The 18,564-nt window shown below is 42.9% G+C and overlaps 1 protein-coding gene across 1 annotated transcript in view; it reads right to left on the reverse strand.

Annotated features, from left to right (window-relative positions):
• The window catches only part of LOC147734768 (uncharacterized), a 265,703-nt gene that overhangs the window by 156,181 nt on the left and 90,958 nt on the right, over positions 1–18,564 (reverse strand). Inside the window, exon 5 of the mRNA XM_086953050.1 lies at positions 11,838–11,949. Within this exon, the coding sequence (XP_086809176.1) occupies positions 11,838–11,949 (112 nt within the window). The remainder of the gene's footprint in view (positions 1–11,837; positions 11,950–18,564) is intronic.

Below are 18,564 nucleotides of genomic sequence, written 5' to 3' on the forward strand. Positions count from 1 at the left end.
GCAGTTTGAAAACTGTCTTAACTCCCATTTGAGGCTTGTATTACAAATCACCTGTTTGGTGGTTTCAGTCAGGTGGCACACGCTGCAGTTGGAACATGGATGGTGTCCAGCTGGTAAGGGGTGCAGACGTCGGACTGGGCCTTCCATAGATCTAGGGCGTGTGTGTACCATCAAGTCCTTCAGGTTTTTCCCTTTCCGATGACTGAACATTGGTTGGGTGATGTTAAGACCCCCGCTATTCAGAGTTCTCCAATGTTTTTTCACAATCTTGGTCACCTGTTGTGAAGCTACTGTATACGTAGTAATGCAGATGGGCCTTTTTTCGGATGGATTTGATGGTGGTTCCTTAGGTTTGGACTCCAACAATGCATCCCTGTGGTTATTTGATGCCCTTTTCTTAGCTTTCTGAACAATCTTTTTCGGGTACTGTCTCTGATATAATTTGTCGCAAAGTTCCTTGGCCTGCATTTCATAGTCACATTTCTCTGAACAGTTCCTTCTTAGTCTCAGAAACTGCCCAAATGGCAGGTTTTCACGGAGTTGGCGTGGGTGGAAGCTCTCAAAGCTAAGTAGGCAATTCCTAGACGTTGGCTTAAAATGTGTCGTAGTTATTAGTGTCCCTTTTTCTGCCTTAATGTTTAGGTCTAGGAAAACTATATGTTCACGGCTCATTGTGGAGGTGAACTTCAGGAAAGGGTCCTGGAGATTCAGCCAGTTTAGGAACACATCTGCCTCCTGCTCATTTCCATTCCAGATGAGGATGACGTCATCGATGTAACGCCTCCACATCTGGATTTTGGTGGCATGGGGGTTGTCTGTATTCAGGATCTTTTTTGTCTCTAGCCAGTGCACATACAGTCCCGCCACGCCACGCCTTTTAAGTGCTCCTACGTAACTCCGCAAGTCGTAGCACGCCCCAGCCCGTAGAGGACTGGGATGGCCCCAATGATGAAGCATGTCACCGTGGGGCAACCCCGGTGAGTGAGGGGACACCTAAAAAAGGAAAATTTTTTCCTTTGTTATACACTAGACACTATCCCAACAGCCAACCCCATTGAGTAGTGGCTGTCCTTTCCTCTAGCAAGGCTCTCAGGTATCTGGAAACAGAAACCTTTTTTGTGACTTTAGTGACTGGAGGGCGAGCCAAGCTAGTAACCCTCTAACTCCCCTAGTTTTTTCTTGAAATGTATTGTCTCATATTTGTTTGTACATGCACAAAAACATGAGTGCTATCTTGATTTCATTGCTAAGAAAATGATTTAAGAAAATAAAGTGACGAAAATTTAAAAAACCGGACCGGTATGTTTCACTCATAAAGGTTAGTAGAAATAGTAGGAAGCAAAGTCCAGTATTGGCAGTTGTGTTGTTATGGTGTTTTCCTTAAAAAAGGCATGTTTATTCATTTAATTGATGGCTTTTCAACAGTCCTTTCATAATTTGCAGGCTGTGCAATAAGGTTTCTCTCTGGAAGGCACACAGCTGATTTAATTTATCTGCTGGGCCTTATAGCTCATCATGCCGACACTTCGCTATATGCTGTTATCTTTTTTATGGCTGTAGTTGTGCCTCACATTATTGATGAAGCCATCACTCATGGTTGTCAGCGCTCTTCTTCTTCTAAATGTGTGATTGTTACTTGGCTTTTTGAGCACTATTCGGCCAATATTTGAATTTACTCTAAAAACATTCTTTTTGTGGTTTTTTGAGAACATTTTACCAATATATGCTTCGGCAGTTAAAAACTGTTACTTGTTTTCAGTGCCCCCTTTCACCTCTGTGCTGCTCTTCATTGATTTCTTTACTCTGCCATTGTCACTTTTCTTTCTAAAGACTAACACTATTTCTTCATGATGGATCTTACACAAGCAAATAAAGTGCATGGCGACTCTGGGGCTGTTTCTGGTGGTCGCAAGGAATCTCCCACTAGCGCTAGCAAGCGTCAGAAAAAAGACCCTTCTTCTCCAACCAAATCTCCTCTCCCTATTACGTTAGAGGATATCATGGATGAACTGCGTCTTATCCGCTCATTTATTTCAGATACGACTACCACTCTTCAAAGTATTGAAGAGAAATGTTCTGGCCTGGATGTTCGTTTATCTGATGTTGAACAAAAAGTGAGTGATGCTCAGGATGTTATTGCGAAAGTTGACGCTCTTACCAAGGAAGTTAACCTACTGAAGAAATCTACAGAGGATTTGGAAAATCGGAATCGTCGTAACAACCTACCAATTTATGGTATTCCCGAAGGTTCAGAGGGGTCTTAGAGGATTCTCTTCTTGAAAACTCAGGTCTTACAGATTGCTGGTTTCCCAAAAACTGTCGACTTTAATATCCAGAGGGATCACAGATTAGAACCTCAATATGCATCCTCAGCTGGCAAACCAAGAGGCATCATTGCATATTTTTTGTTGTACTCTGATTTAATGACTATTTTGAATGCGGCCAAGCAGCACAAACAGATGTTCTGGTCAGGACATACATTTTTTTTCAGCCAAGACGTCTCTAAACAAACTGCCAAGAGACGCAAAGAGATTTTGGATCTGAGGACAGCTTTGAAGTCGATGAATGACCTTTATGGTCTCGTACATCCCTGCTTCTTCAAAGTAACCTATAAAGACAGATCTTTCTCTTTTGATGATCCTGCTGACCTCCGGAAGTTCATCCACACCCACCGGGAGGAGCAGATGGCACTGAGCAAACGTTAACAATTTCTTTTTACGATGTTCTAGGTTCCCTTCTGTTTTTCCCTTTGGTTCTCTGATCCCATGTTGTACTAAGGCTTAACGCTCCTTGTTTTCTTGTTTGTTTCAGATCCATTCTTTATTGAGGTTTTGTGGATTCCTTCCTGTGTGTATTCTTCGTATTTGTCTGCTTGATACACCCCGTGGATGTCTACTCATTTATCCTGGTAAGCTCCCCTTTTACATTGTGTTCTATATCCTTAGTGTATTGTAGTTATGCTTTTCTCCTTATCTCGTCTAGGTTTGTTTATTTCCTTCATATTACCTCACAGTATACTGTCGATTCTGCCCTGTTCCCCCCCAGTGATGTGGCTGTCTTGGTTTCTCCTTTCCGCCCCCCCTCCTCTTTCATTGCTTGTTCTCCTTTTTTTGTGCATTATGGCAAAAGCCTCTCAGCTTTTTGTCATCTCCTCTTTCTTTAATATTATGGGAGCTCTTGTTCCCGTTTTTCTTCCCCTTTCTCTCTTCTTCCTCCTCCTCTTCCCTTCCCTTCTTTTTTTTCTTTTCTCTTCAGTACATAGTCCTCCATACTTTCCCTCCAACTTCCTTATTTTCTTGCATTTCGGTGATAATTTTACTTCCCTCCACTTCTTTTTCCTTGGCAACAGTCTTTTTAATTACCTTTTTTTATTCTCTTCTTTTTTCCTGGCACTCTGCCTCTCTGATTTCTATCGCCTTTCTGTTGTATTCTGGATCTTACATCTGTGGTGGTCACAAATGTATTTTTTCTATCCCATTGTTATACTGTACATTTTCCTCTTTTTAATTGTTTATTCAATCTTTTCCTCCGTTTTTTTCTTCTCTCTTAACTGGTCTACGCTTTTTTTCCTACTCTATCTTCATTTCTTACTATGAGTGGTCTCCGCATTATTTCATGGAATGTGAAGGGCCTTTGAAACCATGTTAAAAGCAACGTATTTTGTCTCATTTGGCTCGTTTGAAATGTCAAGTAGCTCTGCTACAGGAAACACATCTTTCTTTACAGGACATATCTTCGCTACGTAAACAATGGGTAGGAGAAGCCTTTTGCTCCTCGGCTGTCAATAACAAAAATGGTGTTATTCTATTTCATAAATCTTTGTCTGTTCAAGTTCAAAATGAAATTTCTGATTCTAATGGTAGATGGTTGTTTCTAGATAGTATTGTGAACAATGTTCATCTTTCCTTTTGTAATGTTTGTGGTCCCAATGATGTAGATTTATCCTTCTGGAATAATTTTTCTTTACTTCTCTCCTCTCATGTTATTGAGGATTTGATTGTGGGTGGTGATTGTAACCAATTTATGGATCCCTTTTTGGATCGTAAGTCACAGGTACGATATGTCCCCAATAAAATGCAAAAATCATTTCACAAATCCATCTCCTCTAGAGGCCTAATTGACTTGTGGAGAATATCTCATCCTGATTCATTAGAATTCTCTTTTTTTTCTCCAGTACATGCATCACACTCCCGCATTGACTACATCTTTCTCACACCACGCCTTTCAATTTATGACTCATTCAGAAATAGGTTCTATTCTTATTTCAGATCACGCCCCCGTCATCTTAGATATGGATTATCCTTCCCCCATTTCTGCTTCTTGTGGCTGGCGTTTCAATAACTCATTACTTCTTGATCCCCACTTCACTGATCATTTTACACTTTTTATGGATGAATTTTTTCGTAACAATCTAAACACTGCCTCAGATTTTCATTTTCTTAGGGATGCCTTCAAGGCCGCTGCTCGAGGTTGTGTTATTGACTTTGTATCTCGTAAAAAGAAAAAGGCCTTCAGCCAAGCATCCCACATTCTTAAACACATTAAGGATCTTGAGCACCTCTATTTCACTACTAATTCTCCTGACTCTTTATCCTCCCTTATTAAAGCTAAAATGCAATACAATAAACATTCCTGGGACTCCGCCTCTAACCACCTTCTTAAATTTAACGCCAAAATATACGGTGGACGTAATAAAGCAGGCAAATCACTTGCAAATTATTTTAAAATAAAAAAACAGAAATCTAAGATTTTTAGGCCCGATTCACAGAACTAACTTAAGACAAATTCCTAAACTTCATACTTTTGGTATTCACAGAAGTTAGAAATTTGTCTTAAGACAGGCTTAAGACAGTCTTAAGACAGAATCCTAAATTAACTCTGTCTTAAGTCTGTCTTAAGACAAAATCCTAACTTCTGTGAATACCAAAAGTAGTAAGTTTCGGATTTTGTCTTAAGTTAGTTCTCTGAATCGGGCCCGTTGTCATTAAAGATTCTCAGGGAGTTTCTCAATCTTTGGATGCTAAGATTCTTGATTGTTTTGTCCAATATTATTCTTCCCTTTACACACCTGAATCTAACCCCTCCCCTGAGCAAATTGACTCTTTTTTTCAATCTATCCCTAAGTCCCCTAATAAACCTGTTGATCTTTCCTCCCTTGACGATCCTATTTCAGAGAAGGAGATTGTTGCTGTGCTCTCTCTTCTTCCCAAGGACAAGACCCCTGGCCCGGATGGTTTTACGGTGCGCTTTTTTCTTCATTTTAAAACAGTTTTAATACCTTACCTACTCACTTTAATTAATCATTTCCTTTCCACAGGTGAATCCAAAGGTTCCTTTAGGCATGCAATGCTTTGTTTACTTCCTAAAAAAAATAAAGATCCCTTCCTCTGCAAAAATCATAGGCCCATTTCTCTTATAAATACAGATTGTAAAATATATGCAAAACTTTTGGCTATCCGTATTAATAGTTATCCCCGATTTAGTGAACATATATTAATCTGGTTTTGTTAAAGGCAGGTCTATTACTGACAACTCAAGAACCCTTCTCAATATTATTCATCTTGCTGCAATGATGGTTTCTCCCATCGCTGCTATCACCTCAGATGCTGAAAAAGCTTTTGATCGAGTAAATTGGGACTTTATGTTCGGAGCACTTAGATGGCATGGTTTTAGTCCCCCCATTCTTAAATATATCCAATTGCTATATTCTGATCCTAAAACTTCTATTTGGGTTAATGGGGCGCAATCAGATTACTTCTCCCTTCAAAGAGGAACCAGGCAAGGATGCCCTCTTTGCCCTCTTCTCTTTATTCTTGCTCTAGAACCTTTTTTGGAAAAAATAAGAATTTCTTCCTCATACTCCGGATTTGTCTATAAGGATGTTGAAATCAAATTCACTGCTTATGCGGATGATATTTTACTTTACATTTCCAATCCTACTGTTTCATTAGCTGCACTTTTCTCTTTACTCCATGATTATTCCTTGGTATCCGGTTATAAACTTAATATTGATAAATCTGAGGTCCTTCCCCTTAACAAGTTTTGCCTTTCCCATATGTTTGAGGGATCTGGATCCTGGAATCCTGGATTCATCAAATGTTAAGGTATTCTCTATACTAATACCATTAGAGAAACCATTAAAATTAATCATTCGGACATACTTAAAAAAATCTCCTTACTCATAGAATGTTGGTCCCCCCTGTTTCTTTCTTGGTGGGCAGACTGGCGACTATTAAAATGATGTTACTCCCTATTGTAAATTTTTACCTTTCTATGCTTCTATCTCCCTTCCCCACTATTTGTTTAAAATCATTAATCGCCTTTTAACAACATTTTTATGGAATAATCGTAAAGCAAGGGTTTCCCTTTCTCGTCTCCAACAACCCAAGGATTTTGGTGGTGTTAACTTTCCTAATATCTCCCGTTTTCATTCAGCATATACTCTTAAACAGATTTGGCCTTTCCTTACAGATTTGTCTCCTTCCCCTTTAACGGCTTGTAGCTCTATCAAACTTGCACAACTTGCTCCCTTCTCATTCCTTACACCTACCCGCCTATCTCAACCTCCTAAAAGATTCATAAATCCTATTTTTAAGCATTATCACTTTCACTTTTTCGTTCTTTTCTCTGTTCTTCAAACCTTCATACGCTGACTCCGATCTAATAAATTCCTCAAGATCAACAACAGAGCGCTCTTCTGGAAAGAATGGATTGATAAAGGCATTATTACCTATGACCATTTACTCAAAGGTAACTCTTTATGAACTCTCCAAGATCTATGCGACTCTTTTAATCTTTCCAACACACATTCTACTCATTTTCTTTTACTTACACATACCCTTTTTTCCACTATTCTTCAGAACATTCCCTCTTCCACTGATGCACTTCCTTCTCCACCTGACTTTTCTCTTCCCTTTAGAGCTTCGGCTATTTACAAGCTACTCTCACATTCCCCTACCAAGAGGATTAAATCTAAACTAGAACTCCTGTGGGAAATGGATATGGGCCAAGATTTTTCCCTACCCGTTTGGGATTCTTTCGAATCTAAAATACACACTGTTTCTCGCTCGGCCAGCACCACACAGACATTTTATTTCTTTTTTAATAGGCTTTATTTCACACCTTCTGACCTATATAAATTGAAATTATTAGACTCAAAAAAGTGTTGGTCTTGCCCTTGCGACCATAGTGACCATCTTCATATGTTTGTTCATTGCCCAGTGGTCAAAGCCCTTTGGTCCCGTATTTGGTCTACACTCAATATTATTTTGTCTACTGATGTTCCCTTTGAGATTGCTCATATTTATTTGGGTGGTTCCTCTCCCCTATGTAATGTTCAGTGCAATGTTCGTAAATGTATTGACCTTTTCATAGCAATTTCATTTCAGATCATCACTGCCAACTGGAAAGATACCTCTAAAATTGCATATAATGCTTGGTGGAATTTGTTAGGTCATCACCACAGACTTGATCGTGCTTATGCTACCACTGCACCATTACTAATCAAAAGAGACCTGTTATGGCTTCCTTTAACCGATTTTCTCTCTAGACATACTCCTTGAATAGTTTTATGGTTCTTTCCTTTTCTTCTCATTATTCGTAATTATAGGTATTGAATTTGCATTCTAAGTTGCCCTCCTTTCCTTTCCTTTCCCCCTATTCTTCTTTTTCCCCCTTTCCCCCTATGAAAATACCCACAAAGCTGTGTTCATTGGTATAGTTATTTACCTCTCCACTGGGGTTTTGAAGTTTAATCATTCTTGTTTATCAGATGTCTCATTTCTCTTTGGTATCATTTACTTTTGTAATGATGTTTTACGTTGTATATTTTTATTCAATAAAGCTTTCTAAACTGAAAAAAAAGAATGGATGAAGTGGAAGCTGCGAGGATCTGATTATAAGAAGGAAAGGCTCCCCTTCCAGAATTGAGTCCCATGCTATAGTCAACCAATTGAGCAATTCCCCACACCAGCAAGTAAGACCCAATACCTGTTACAGAGCACGCCAAATGTATTAACCCCTTGACAGCCAGGGTGCCTATGGCACCAGTGCCAGAGAGTGTCTCTAGTTTTTTTTGTAAGACCTTGGCGAACATTGGAGGGACACCTGCCTTTGCCCCTTGAGGCTTGTGCCCATGATGTGTTTATGTAATGTAATGTAATGTAATACTGCATTTCTATAGCGCGCTATCACTCGAGGGAGCATCTTGGCGCTTTGGATCAGAGATTGATGTAAGGGTGATCGGCAACTGTACTGTCCAAAGAGTGTTTAGCATTCACATCAGTGCTTTGCACACTGTATCCGTGAGGGTGTATATCCAGGTCTTAAGAGAATTCCTGAAACACTGTTCTGATGAAATCTGACGAAGATGAAAGGGGAGTTTATTCCAAGCCCTGGAGCCAATCACTGCCAGAGATTATGAAGTCCAAATGGCAGGATTTCTGTTTTACCTGAATTACATTTCAGGTGATTATTTCTCATCCACGTGAAGGTGGTTGATAGACAATTTTTGAGGTTTTGTTCTGCGTTTTACATGTCCTTATCAAGGACTAAGATCAGCTGCGTATCATCAGCATACGCAATAGTGCTGATCTTAAAGGACGAGATTAGTTTTATCAGGGGGACCATATAAAGATTAAAGAGCGTTGGGCTCAGACTGGAGCCCTGTGGTACCCCAGTCATCAACGCTTTTTCCTCTGAACAAAATTGTCCTAGAGTGGTCACTTGACGTCTGTGGGTCAAGAAATTCCTAAGCCACTCCAATACGGTTCCTGCTATGCCAGATGTTGCCTGGTGATCTAAAAGGATAGCATGAGAGACCGTATCGAAGGCTGCAGATAAATCTAAAAAGATCAGGACAGCCTTCTTGCCCTGACCCATAGCAGCCCTTAGAATTTCAGTCGTAAACAAAAGGGCGGACTCAGTAGAATGCTGGGCTCTAAAACCCGTTTGATTGGTGTGTAATATATTATTGTGTTCCAAAAATGCAGTGAGTTGCCTATTCACAAATGTTTCTGCTAATTTACAAAGTGCTGGGAGGAGTGATATGGGCCGTAGATTGGACAGGGCCGTAGGATCTGACAATTGTTTCTTCTGAAGAGGTTTTACCGCTGCGAGTTTCCATTCTGATGGAATCTCCACAGAAAGGAGAGAAGAGTTGATGATACTGTGTATGATGGGATTAGCCGTGTCTACCATGGCCTGCAACAGTACCGGAGGGCAAGGATCAAAAGGAGACCCAGATTTGATTGAGGATATAGCTAGATGGGATTCCTCCAGACTCATCGGAAGAAAAGTCGTCATAATGGCCATATTTGTGTCAGCCATGGTAGCTTCATCAGGGGCAAATGGCTCAAAGGGGGGAAAGTCTTTAGTAATATCATGTACCTTATGCTCAAAGTAATTGGAAATAGAGTTGCACAGCGTCTGAGATGGCGGGATTCCTAAAAATGTTTACAATTCGAAAAATCTACTTCTGCTTCTTTTTAGTAGCTTCAATGGCAGCTGTGTAGAAGTCAACCTTCGCCCGTTTGATAAGGGCATGATAGTGTCTCCTCGCCGTTTTATACAGACTGAGTTCCCTGCTATCATAGTTACGACGCCATCTGCGTTCGAGTATTCTCACTTCAACTTGTTTTTCTTTTAAGGTCCTAGTGAACCAGGGTGCAGATTGTTTCTTACAGTGGGGTCTTGTGTCTGAGCCTGATGGCTCCATCCGTTTACCAATTTCCCCAATTCATTCCCCAAATCGCTGATTGTCTATTATTGTATTCCCCGTCAAGGTGGGTTTATGCTCATTGGTCCATTTTAAAAAATCAGGGTGCTCTATAATTTTTTCCCAACAGGGTTTATTCACTCGGCTGGTTTTCACTGTGCTTTTTCGAACAATACTGCTTTCTACTAAAAAGTTGAAAGCAATGAATTTGTGGTCTGACCAGGTTTGCGTCAGAGGGGGCTCTACTTTGATTGTGTCTAAATTAGAACTAATGCAGTCCAGTATGTGTCCCGCTTTGTGGGTAGAATCTAGGGTGAGAAGGGTTAGACCAAGGACATTCAAAATGTCTCTGAAACAGATTACCCCTGGATCAGTAACATCATACAGGTGAAGATTCAAGTCTCCTAATAGCGTAAAGTTTGAGAACCTAAGCGTTAGGTTACTAAGTACTTCCCCAAGAAACTGATTTTGCTGACCCGGTTGGCGGTAGACTAGTGCCCCTGCGAAAGTAAAGGAATCATGAACCTGAAAGCAGAAATCAATGCTTTCCGCTCCTTTAATGTCTGCTAGCTCCGTGATAGTGCATGGCATAGTATCCTGATAAATAATCGCCAGGCCTCCACCACGTTGTTCCGGTCTATCCATCCTTTGGATTGAATACCCTGGGGGGAGAGCATGCACACTGTCAGGGTTACACCACTCTTTTAACCATGTCTCAGTGATGAAGAGACAATCAAGTTCCCCCTCTACTATTAGATCATAGATGTGCAGTGCATTTTTACACATAGATCTTGCGTTTATAAGTCCCCCGAGTAGGCTCTTAGGTGCCCCTTTTCCCTTTGTTCTTTGATAGGGCTCTAGTACCTGTTTGCACTGATAGCAGCAAATTGGGCCTACCCAGGTATCTACATTAAGAGCCTGATGGCAGGGATTGGGCTGTTTATTAAGTGACAGTATGAGCTCTCTAGTCAATTGAAGTTTAGCAATTGGCTCAGCAGCGTGTCCGGCCCTCGGCCCGGCCGCGGCGTGGACGGGCACAGAAGGGCTGGACTTTGGCTTGACTTCGGCCCGACGGAGGTGCGCCCGCTGATCGCGTCCGCTGCCCAGAGGCATGTCCATTTGTCTTTATACTGGAGCCTAGACCGCTACCAATTACCTCCCCCTAAGATGGCCGCTCCGTAGTTCATCCGCCTCAGTATCCGTCAGACTCAGCACCTAACTCGGCTGAATGAGGATTAGTTGCGGGGTGAGTGAAGTTAAAAATACGGCAATTTAGCAAAGTTAAACAAAGTATTTTCACAATCAGGCATACAGTACATCTCCCGGCTTCCGCCTCAGGAGGACAGCAGAGTCTCACGATGGCACACACTCCCTGCCTTTATACTGGAGCCTAGACCGCTACCAATTACCTCTCACTAAGATGGCCGCTCCGTAGTTCAGCCAGGGTGTGAAATTTTTATGCGCTAGCGGAGTTTGCAGAGCTTTTCCCAGTCATCGCAGTGCGCAGAGTTCTGAAAAACTCAGCGGAGGGGAGTTTTTTCCCTACCTTGTGCTTGCCACCGTAAAGTTGCTGAGCGCGAGCGAGGAAAATCTTACTCCAGACCACCTCCCGCCGACATTTCTCTACACGGGTGGTCGCAGATGGTCGCTACCGCTCATTGAGGAAGCTGCCGCTCGAGTAGTACCTCTACTCAAGTGGCAGAAAGAAGCAGCACGTGGTGCTGCATGTGGTGCCGTTCCTGCTGATTTTACAGGGCGGGACATACACCCGGCATGAAAAATCAGTGTGAACGGCATGACGTAACACATTCTGCCACTTGCGGAACTCCGCTTAGCGAGGTGCAGTTTTCACCCAGGCCTAGTGTCCTCCTCAGCATGTGGCAATCCAGACTCTAAAAAGTCAACCTGACTTTCTCCAACAGCTCGTTTTTTTCTGCAGTCTTAACACCTGTCTCACTCCTAGCAAAGTTTTATACCCTCCCCAATAAGTGCATCCACATCGAGCACGTAAGACTCCATCCCCATGTCATAGATAGTCAGAAATTGGATTGAGAGAATGTTAAAGAGAGGAACACTGTTTGGAGGGTCAGCTGCACAAAAGAAGGGCAAAAACAGCGCTTACTTGTCTCCGCACCACGATGGACTCCTCCAATTCCACCTGTCACAAAGATGTTGATCCCAGCTTTGTGTGCAGCTATGATTGTCCCCGATACGGTGGTCCCTCCAGAGAGGCGCTGTTGGGGAAATAAAGCAGAACCAGCAGATTGATAAATTCCTGCATCCATAAGGTTTGTTGAGGTCAACAGCCATCTTACAAAGACCTGCACCTTCTATAGGTTACCACTGGACAAGTTGGTGCATTGTCCTCATGGCAGGTATACAAATCACAGACAAAACCTTGTACCAGTATATTCACCAATACATGCATGTGCATCAAAAGAAAGACATTAACATATATATATGAATGCTGAAAACCTATCTAATGTAATGCTGAAAGTTTTGATTAAATATGCATAGTGGGAACATAATGAGACCATGGAAGAAATTGCCACCTTAATGCTGGAATTACAACAACTTGAAAGTAAAGAATCCTTGGTAAATTTTATAAGGGAAATTATTAAAAGAGTGAATAAGTAATAAGAGATCAAAATGAAGAAACAGAGGGAGTTTAGAGAGATCATAAAGACTGTCAAATGGGGAAGGAACTCACTTTTAGTAGAAAATATTATAACTTGAAAAAGGACAAGAGAATGCTACAGAATCAAGCTCCATCAGATAAAGAACAAGTGAGCACGGGTATTGAATCCAACAGTGAATACAGTGAGAGTAATCTATCGGAAGAAGGAGCCACGTGGAAGTTGGATTAAAGCTCTATCAAAAGTCAAAATATTTGGGAGGAATTCAGATTAATAAACCAGGAGAACAATCTATAACAATGGCAAAAAGACTGGGGGAAAGGAGAGGAGGAAGAGGGAGAGGTAAAGGCACAGGCAGCAGAAAACAGGAAGAGGAAGTCACAACAAACACATGCCCCCAATGGGAACAACAAGGGGACAGCAATGGACGAAACTATCAATGTGGTCAATTTCTCTTATCGAACATTATTCAGAACTGAATTAAATGTATTGAAATTAGGTTTATATTTCTGTCCCACAGACACATTCAATTATGCTCAGAAAAGCATTGATCTATATTATTCAAATTACACAACTGGTACACCTAAGGGGTGATTATCCTACCTCAAAGACTCGGGTAGGCAGCACCAGCAATCCTAGCATCAGTGATGTTGATGTATTGATTACTTTAACACAATTGGACCCGGAGAGTGAGAACAGAGGGGATACATTTTTCAATTTAGCATGTATGGGTATCAATTTGGATCAGGGTGGTCAATGAATTTAAGGCCAAATCGTCTTTCATTTCTACCATTTCCCATGATGCTATCGATACTTTTGAAAAAGTTGAGGTACAAGACTTCAAGAAATTGTCTTAAACAAGTAAATGGCAAGGTGACAACCTGACTCAGAGTGAAAGACAGGCTATTAGGAACCTACAGACAGATGCCAGTAATGTTATAAGGCAATTAGATAAAGGTGGCAATTTGGCCATCTTATCCAAAGATATGTATCTGAAGGAAGGTTACAACCAATTGAACAACAAAAGTGTTGAGATGGTACAAAAGAATGTGATACCATGAAAAGCTAATGAAGTGGAGAGAACGTGGGCTTATTGAATTGGAGGAATCCACATTTCTGTATGGCAAAAACCCTAAAATTCCCCTTTTCTATCTGCTCCCTAAGACTCATAAGGATGCCATCAACCCCGAGGTAAGCCAATAGAATCCTCTAGGAAGTGTCTGTTGAGAACACTTCAAAGTATATTGTTTACTTCCGTCATCCATTTGTCACTGCTTTAACCATCTTACATTGAGGACAGTCGAGATTTTCCCGCCTGTATTGATGACATATATTGTGAGGTTGATTATTTGTTGCTTACCCTAGACGTAGGCAGTCTACATATCAGCATTAGCCAGGAGGATGGGATTCATGCATGCAGGCTTTCCCTTTCAGTGAGATCTGTGTAATTTTTTTTCCACACTGAAATGATTGTAGAAATGATTTGGTTTTGCCTGTATAACAATTTCTTTGTGTTTGCAGACAAGTATTTTAGGCCAGTTCAGGGCATTGCGATGGGAGTTTGTTTTGCCCCAAGTTTTGCCAACCTCTTTTTGGATTGGTGGGAAGAATAGGTGGTCAGTGACCTGGAAGAATTCAATACTCACATGGTCACTTGGATAAGATAGATTGATGATTTATTTGTGGTGTGGAAATGCAGCAACTTCAAAGCCACGAAATTTGTGGAGAAGCTTTGTGAGAAGCTCAATGCCAATAACTTGAATCACAAATTCACTAGCCACACAATTAGAGCAGATATTGAGTTCTTAAACCAGTAGAGGTCGAAAGCAACAGGCTAACTACTAGATTGTTCAGAAAGGCCATGGCAGGCAACACTCTTACATGCCCAGAGTAGTCACCCCAGGGGACTTATATACAGCATTCCATATGGTTAACTCTTACAGGCCTGTCGGAATTGTAGCATGGAGAAAGCTTCCAAACAGGAATGCAACAACATGCTGGCAAAATTTAAAGAGAGGGCTTACCCGGGTACAGCAGGTTCACAGCAAAGAATTGCTTATCTCCAGGCCAGTCACCTCGGCCTCAAATTCAAGTACCTTGAGATTCATCACTATCTACAACCATAAGGCCAGAAATGTGAGACATATTCTGGGGAAGCACTTCCAAATTCTAATGAGTGAAGATAGTTTGGTTGTTGAAGATTATCCTAGAGTGACATATGGAAGAGGGAGGCCTTGAAAGGCAGACTTAGCAAGACTGCAATCAGTAACATCTGTCCCTCACAGATGTTAAACAAAAATAGGGGCTGAAAAACACATTTATTCAGACGTCTGAAATCCAGGTACATCCTTGAACTAGATAGTAAAGCCCCTAATAGGTTGAACATTGATGGGGAACTAAATGTCCAATTACGTAGAATTCTTTGCTGATATTTTTTTCTGCTTGTACAGTATTGTTTAAATGATGACCTGGTGCTCCTTTTTTCTTATATTGCTTGTGCAAGTGTGTTTTTATAATGTGTAGAATCATTTTTTTATGTAACGCAGTGCTAGTGGAATTGGTGAAAATAAGGGCAGAGTTTCTTCTAAAGCTAAGGAAAAGATTTCTTAACTTCATTTTTAGGTCTAGGCCTGTGAAGGCTGCGCTTGCGCAGTCTCGCTGGTAAGATTTTATGTTCTAGAGTATGGGGCTTAAACCCGCCCCTCTTCACATTGGCTGGCCTCCTAAATGCTGGCCAGCCATTGGAGAAGAGGTTTGTCTGTCCATTTAAGCCCTGTCTTTTTTGGATTCGGGGGCGTGTCTTTTAGGTTCTTTTTATCCTCTTCCCATTGGCTGGAATTTTACATTCCAGCCAATGGGAAGAGGAGAGAAAGAAAAACACGCCCCCAGTCTGAAAATGACGGGGCGTTTCTCCGAGCCATTTCTGCATGACCTCGGAGGAAGATGGTGGTGTTCATGGCGTGGTCCGAGGTTCATGGCCGTGTAATGCCTCCTGAAACGAAACATTTGCTTTTCTAATTTGTTCACTTATAATTTCCTCCTCCTGTATCATTGCTGTTCCTATTGTGAAGCGCTCTTGCACCACCGGGACAGAACCCTGGTCTGTAGGTCTGCCGCGGGCGAGCACGCCCCGGTGAGCCACCGAGCCTCACCCGCCGAGCTATAGCCGTCCAAGCATCCTCCAGAGAACACACATGAGCAGTTCATACGGACCTGGTGCCCCAGCTCCAAAGTCGACAGCACTGACTGAGGATTGACTGTAGATTATGGGGGGAAAAAGCAAGCACACCTTCCCTGCTGCAACTGACATGAATTAATTTGGGGTTGATTTATTAATGTGTCACTGTTTTAAAATTCCAGTCTGCACCTGCTTCCTTATCTGTAATTTGCTTTCTGTTGCAGTGCAATTTTTTTTTCCAGGACCTTTGTGGCCTACTTGTAGCTATTCTATGATCCGGCTGTGAGGGTCAGAGCAGGGTCATACAATTGTTGCAACTAGCAACTGAACTCTGGAGGGGCCCCAGTCAGGAAGCACTACAGGGAATGGTTACTAATGCTGAATTTGAACTTTTGCACCTGCTGCTGAGTGCTTTCAGTTTAGCAAAACTCGTTTATCTGCAGAACAGCAAATGTAATGCCAAAAAACTTACTTGTGAAAGTTTATTTCTAATCCAAAAGTGATCCAAAGAAAGTCAAAAGGCCTCAAATCCAAAAAAGGGCAGGCAAATGTCAACCTGAGGAGTTATTCTGATAAAAATCATCATTTTCAGAAGGTCTATGCTGCTTGCTAGTGGATTTCTTGTGCAGAATTGCAAATTTTGTAATTTCGCGAGTGGGAGATTGTTGCTGCCCACCGCACCTACATGTTCGCAATTGCGAACTTACACCGCATGCCGCAAAATTGTATCACCAAGAAAAAAAAATCCGCTGCGTGCGAATTTGCGGATTTTCGGTAAATTCGCGAGCGTTCGCGGATTGCGAATTTACCGAAAATCCGCGAGCGGAACGGATTTTCCACCCATGCTTAGCTACTACCCACTACCACATATTGGCATGGTCCGGCGGTACCTTCCCACCCTAGTGCACAGCAGCAGCGCTATCCTTCCCAAAGATATTTTACATTATTCATGCATTTCACATCAGTAGGCTTTAAAGGCTGCTTATATATTACCCCGACAGTCTGAGAGGGCTGTGATAACAGCGTGACAGCGGCCGGACAAGTGGAGCCCGCTGACTCGAGCAACAGGGCTCCGGTTCCAGATTAAGTACTGCAGCCATCTAACAGCAAGGATCGCACACTCAAATGACACGTAATCATGAAATTAAAGCCTACGCCCGGCTCACGGCGGAAATAACCCCTGGATTAGTATCGGGGCCGAGGTCACCGAGATGCTGTTTAAAGCTTGGCACGCGCCATTGAACAATTATTCGGTGTTTCTGAGTCGGGCTCTGAAATCTGCATTCTTGTTACAGGATGAAGCTATACAAGGAAAGAGGCGTGAAAATAACTGGGGCTCAGCGAGTAGTGCCTCACGGGCACCCCTTCAAAGAAAGGCAGGGAGTGCCAGGCCCTCTCTCCATGTCAGGCTTATGGAGGAAATAAAATTAAACACAGCAAGACTTCTCTTTTATTGTTGAAAATATAGTCAATGATTGAAAAAGAAATGTTGGGGGAAAAGGAAAAATCTGGCATCCCAAAGGTGAGCAGGCACCTGTTAGTATTTCTGAAGGGAGCTGCGCCGGTGTCCGTCTGTGGATCGTGTTGCCGACAGAAGCACATGCAGCTAAACGCTTGTATCACTTTTCCTGTCTACATAATTTAGGGGCATATGTCTGATAAATGGGCCTCATTAATATTCTACTCTGTGGCTCGGAGGGGGTTACGCTTGTTGGACAGATGGGGGGTTTGGATTGGGTTTTGGGTGGGCCGGTGGACAATGGCACTCGCCTCCTTCGCCGCTCCCGAGGGGAGGGTGAGTGTGCAGGATGAGATGACGCTCTTTTTTCCCTACCAGGGCATGCGCCTCGAGGCTGTTGTGCCGTGAAGTGAAAAATAAATCTGCGCCAAGAGATACAGATGAAGTTTAACAGGACTTCACACCTTAGAAAAGGAGTGATGCCGCGTGGCTTGGTTTACCTCTGAATACTTTCACCCAGTACTTTCACTACCCCCATTTTCACCCCCTGCGAGGAGCCCCCAGAGAGCCGGTGAGTCAATCCTCTGTCTCGTAATTCTTTGTTGGGTGGGGGTGGGGGTGGGGCGCGGGGTATAAGTGAGAGAAGGGGAGCCTCTGTATCTCTGCGGGACACGCTCATCCGCAACCATGGAAAACAACCTCCCTTTACGAATGGCCTAGCACCCTCCCCGATTTAGCCCATGTTAACCCAGCCGCTCCAACGTTTGCGCAGGTTTTGTAAAGAGCCCCAGAGAAGGGCCTAAGTATTGTTAAAGAACCCAGAGGGGCCCATGTCTTCCTTCCCCGGTGCCCATTTTCACAGTTGTACTGCAAGCGCGCAGGCAACTCCAACGTTGGGGGCAAGTGTGTGTGTGTGTGTGTGTGTTTGTGCGTGTGTGGCGCTGAGTGTGTGTGTGGCGAGGAGTGTGTGTGTGGCGCGGAGTGTGTGTGTGGCGCGGAGTGTGTGTGTGGCGCGGAGTGTGTGTGTGGCGCTGAGTGTGTGTGTGGCGCTGAGTGTGTGTGTGGCTCTGAGTGTGTGTGTGGCTCTGAGTGTGTGTGTGGCTCTGAGTGTGTGTGTGGCTCTGAGTGTGTGTGTGTGTGGCTCTGAGTGAGTGTGTGTGTGGCTCTGAGTGTGTGTGTGCGGCTCTGAGTGTGTGTGTGCGGCTCTGAGTGTGTGTGCGGCTCTGTCTGTGTGTGTGGCTCTGTGTGTGGCTCTGTGTGTAGCTCTGAGTGTGTGTGTGTGGCTCTGAGTGTGTGTGTGGCTCTGTGTGTGTGTGTGTTGGGCTCTGTGTGTGTGTGTGTTGGGCTCTGTGTGTGTGTGTGTTGGGCTCTGTGTGTGTGTGTGTTGGGCTCTGTGTGTGTGTGTTGGGCTCTGTGTGTGTGTGTTGGGCTCTGTGTGTCTGTGTCTCTGTGTGGCTCTGTGTGTGTGGCTCTGTCTGTGTGTGTGGCTCTGTCTGTGTGTGTGTGTGTGGCTATGTCTGTGTGTGTGTGTGTGGCTCTGTCTGTGTGTGTGTGTGTGTGGTTCTGTCTGTGTGTG

The sequence above is a fragment of the Lissotriton vulgaris genome, chromosome 1_2, assembly GCF_964263255.1.
Source record: "Lissotriton vulgaris chromosome 1_2, aLisVul1.2, whole genome shotgun sequence".
In the NCBI taxonomy this organism is placed as follows: Eukaryota; Metazoa; Chordata; class Amphibia; order Caudata; family Salamandridae; genus Lissotriton; species Lissotriton vulgaris.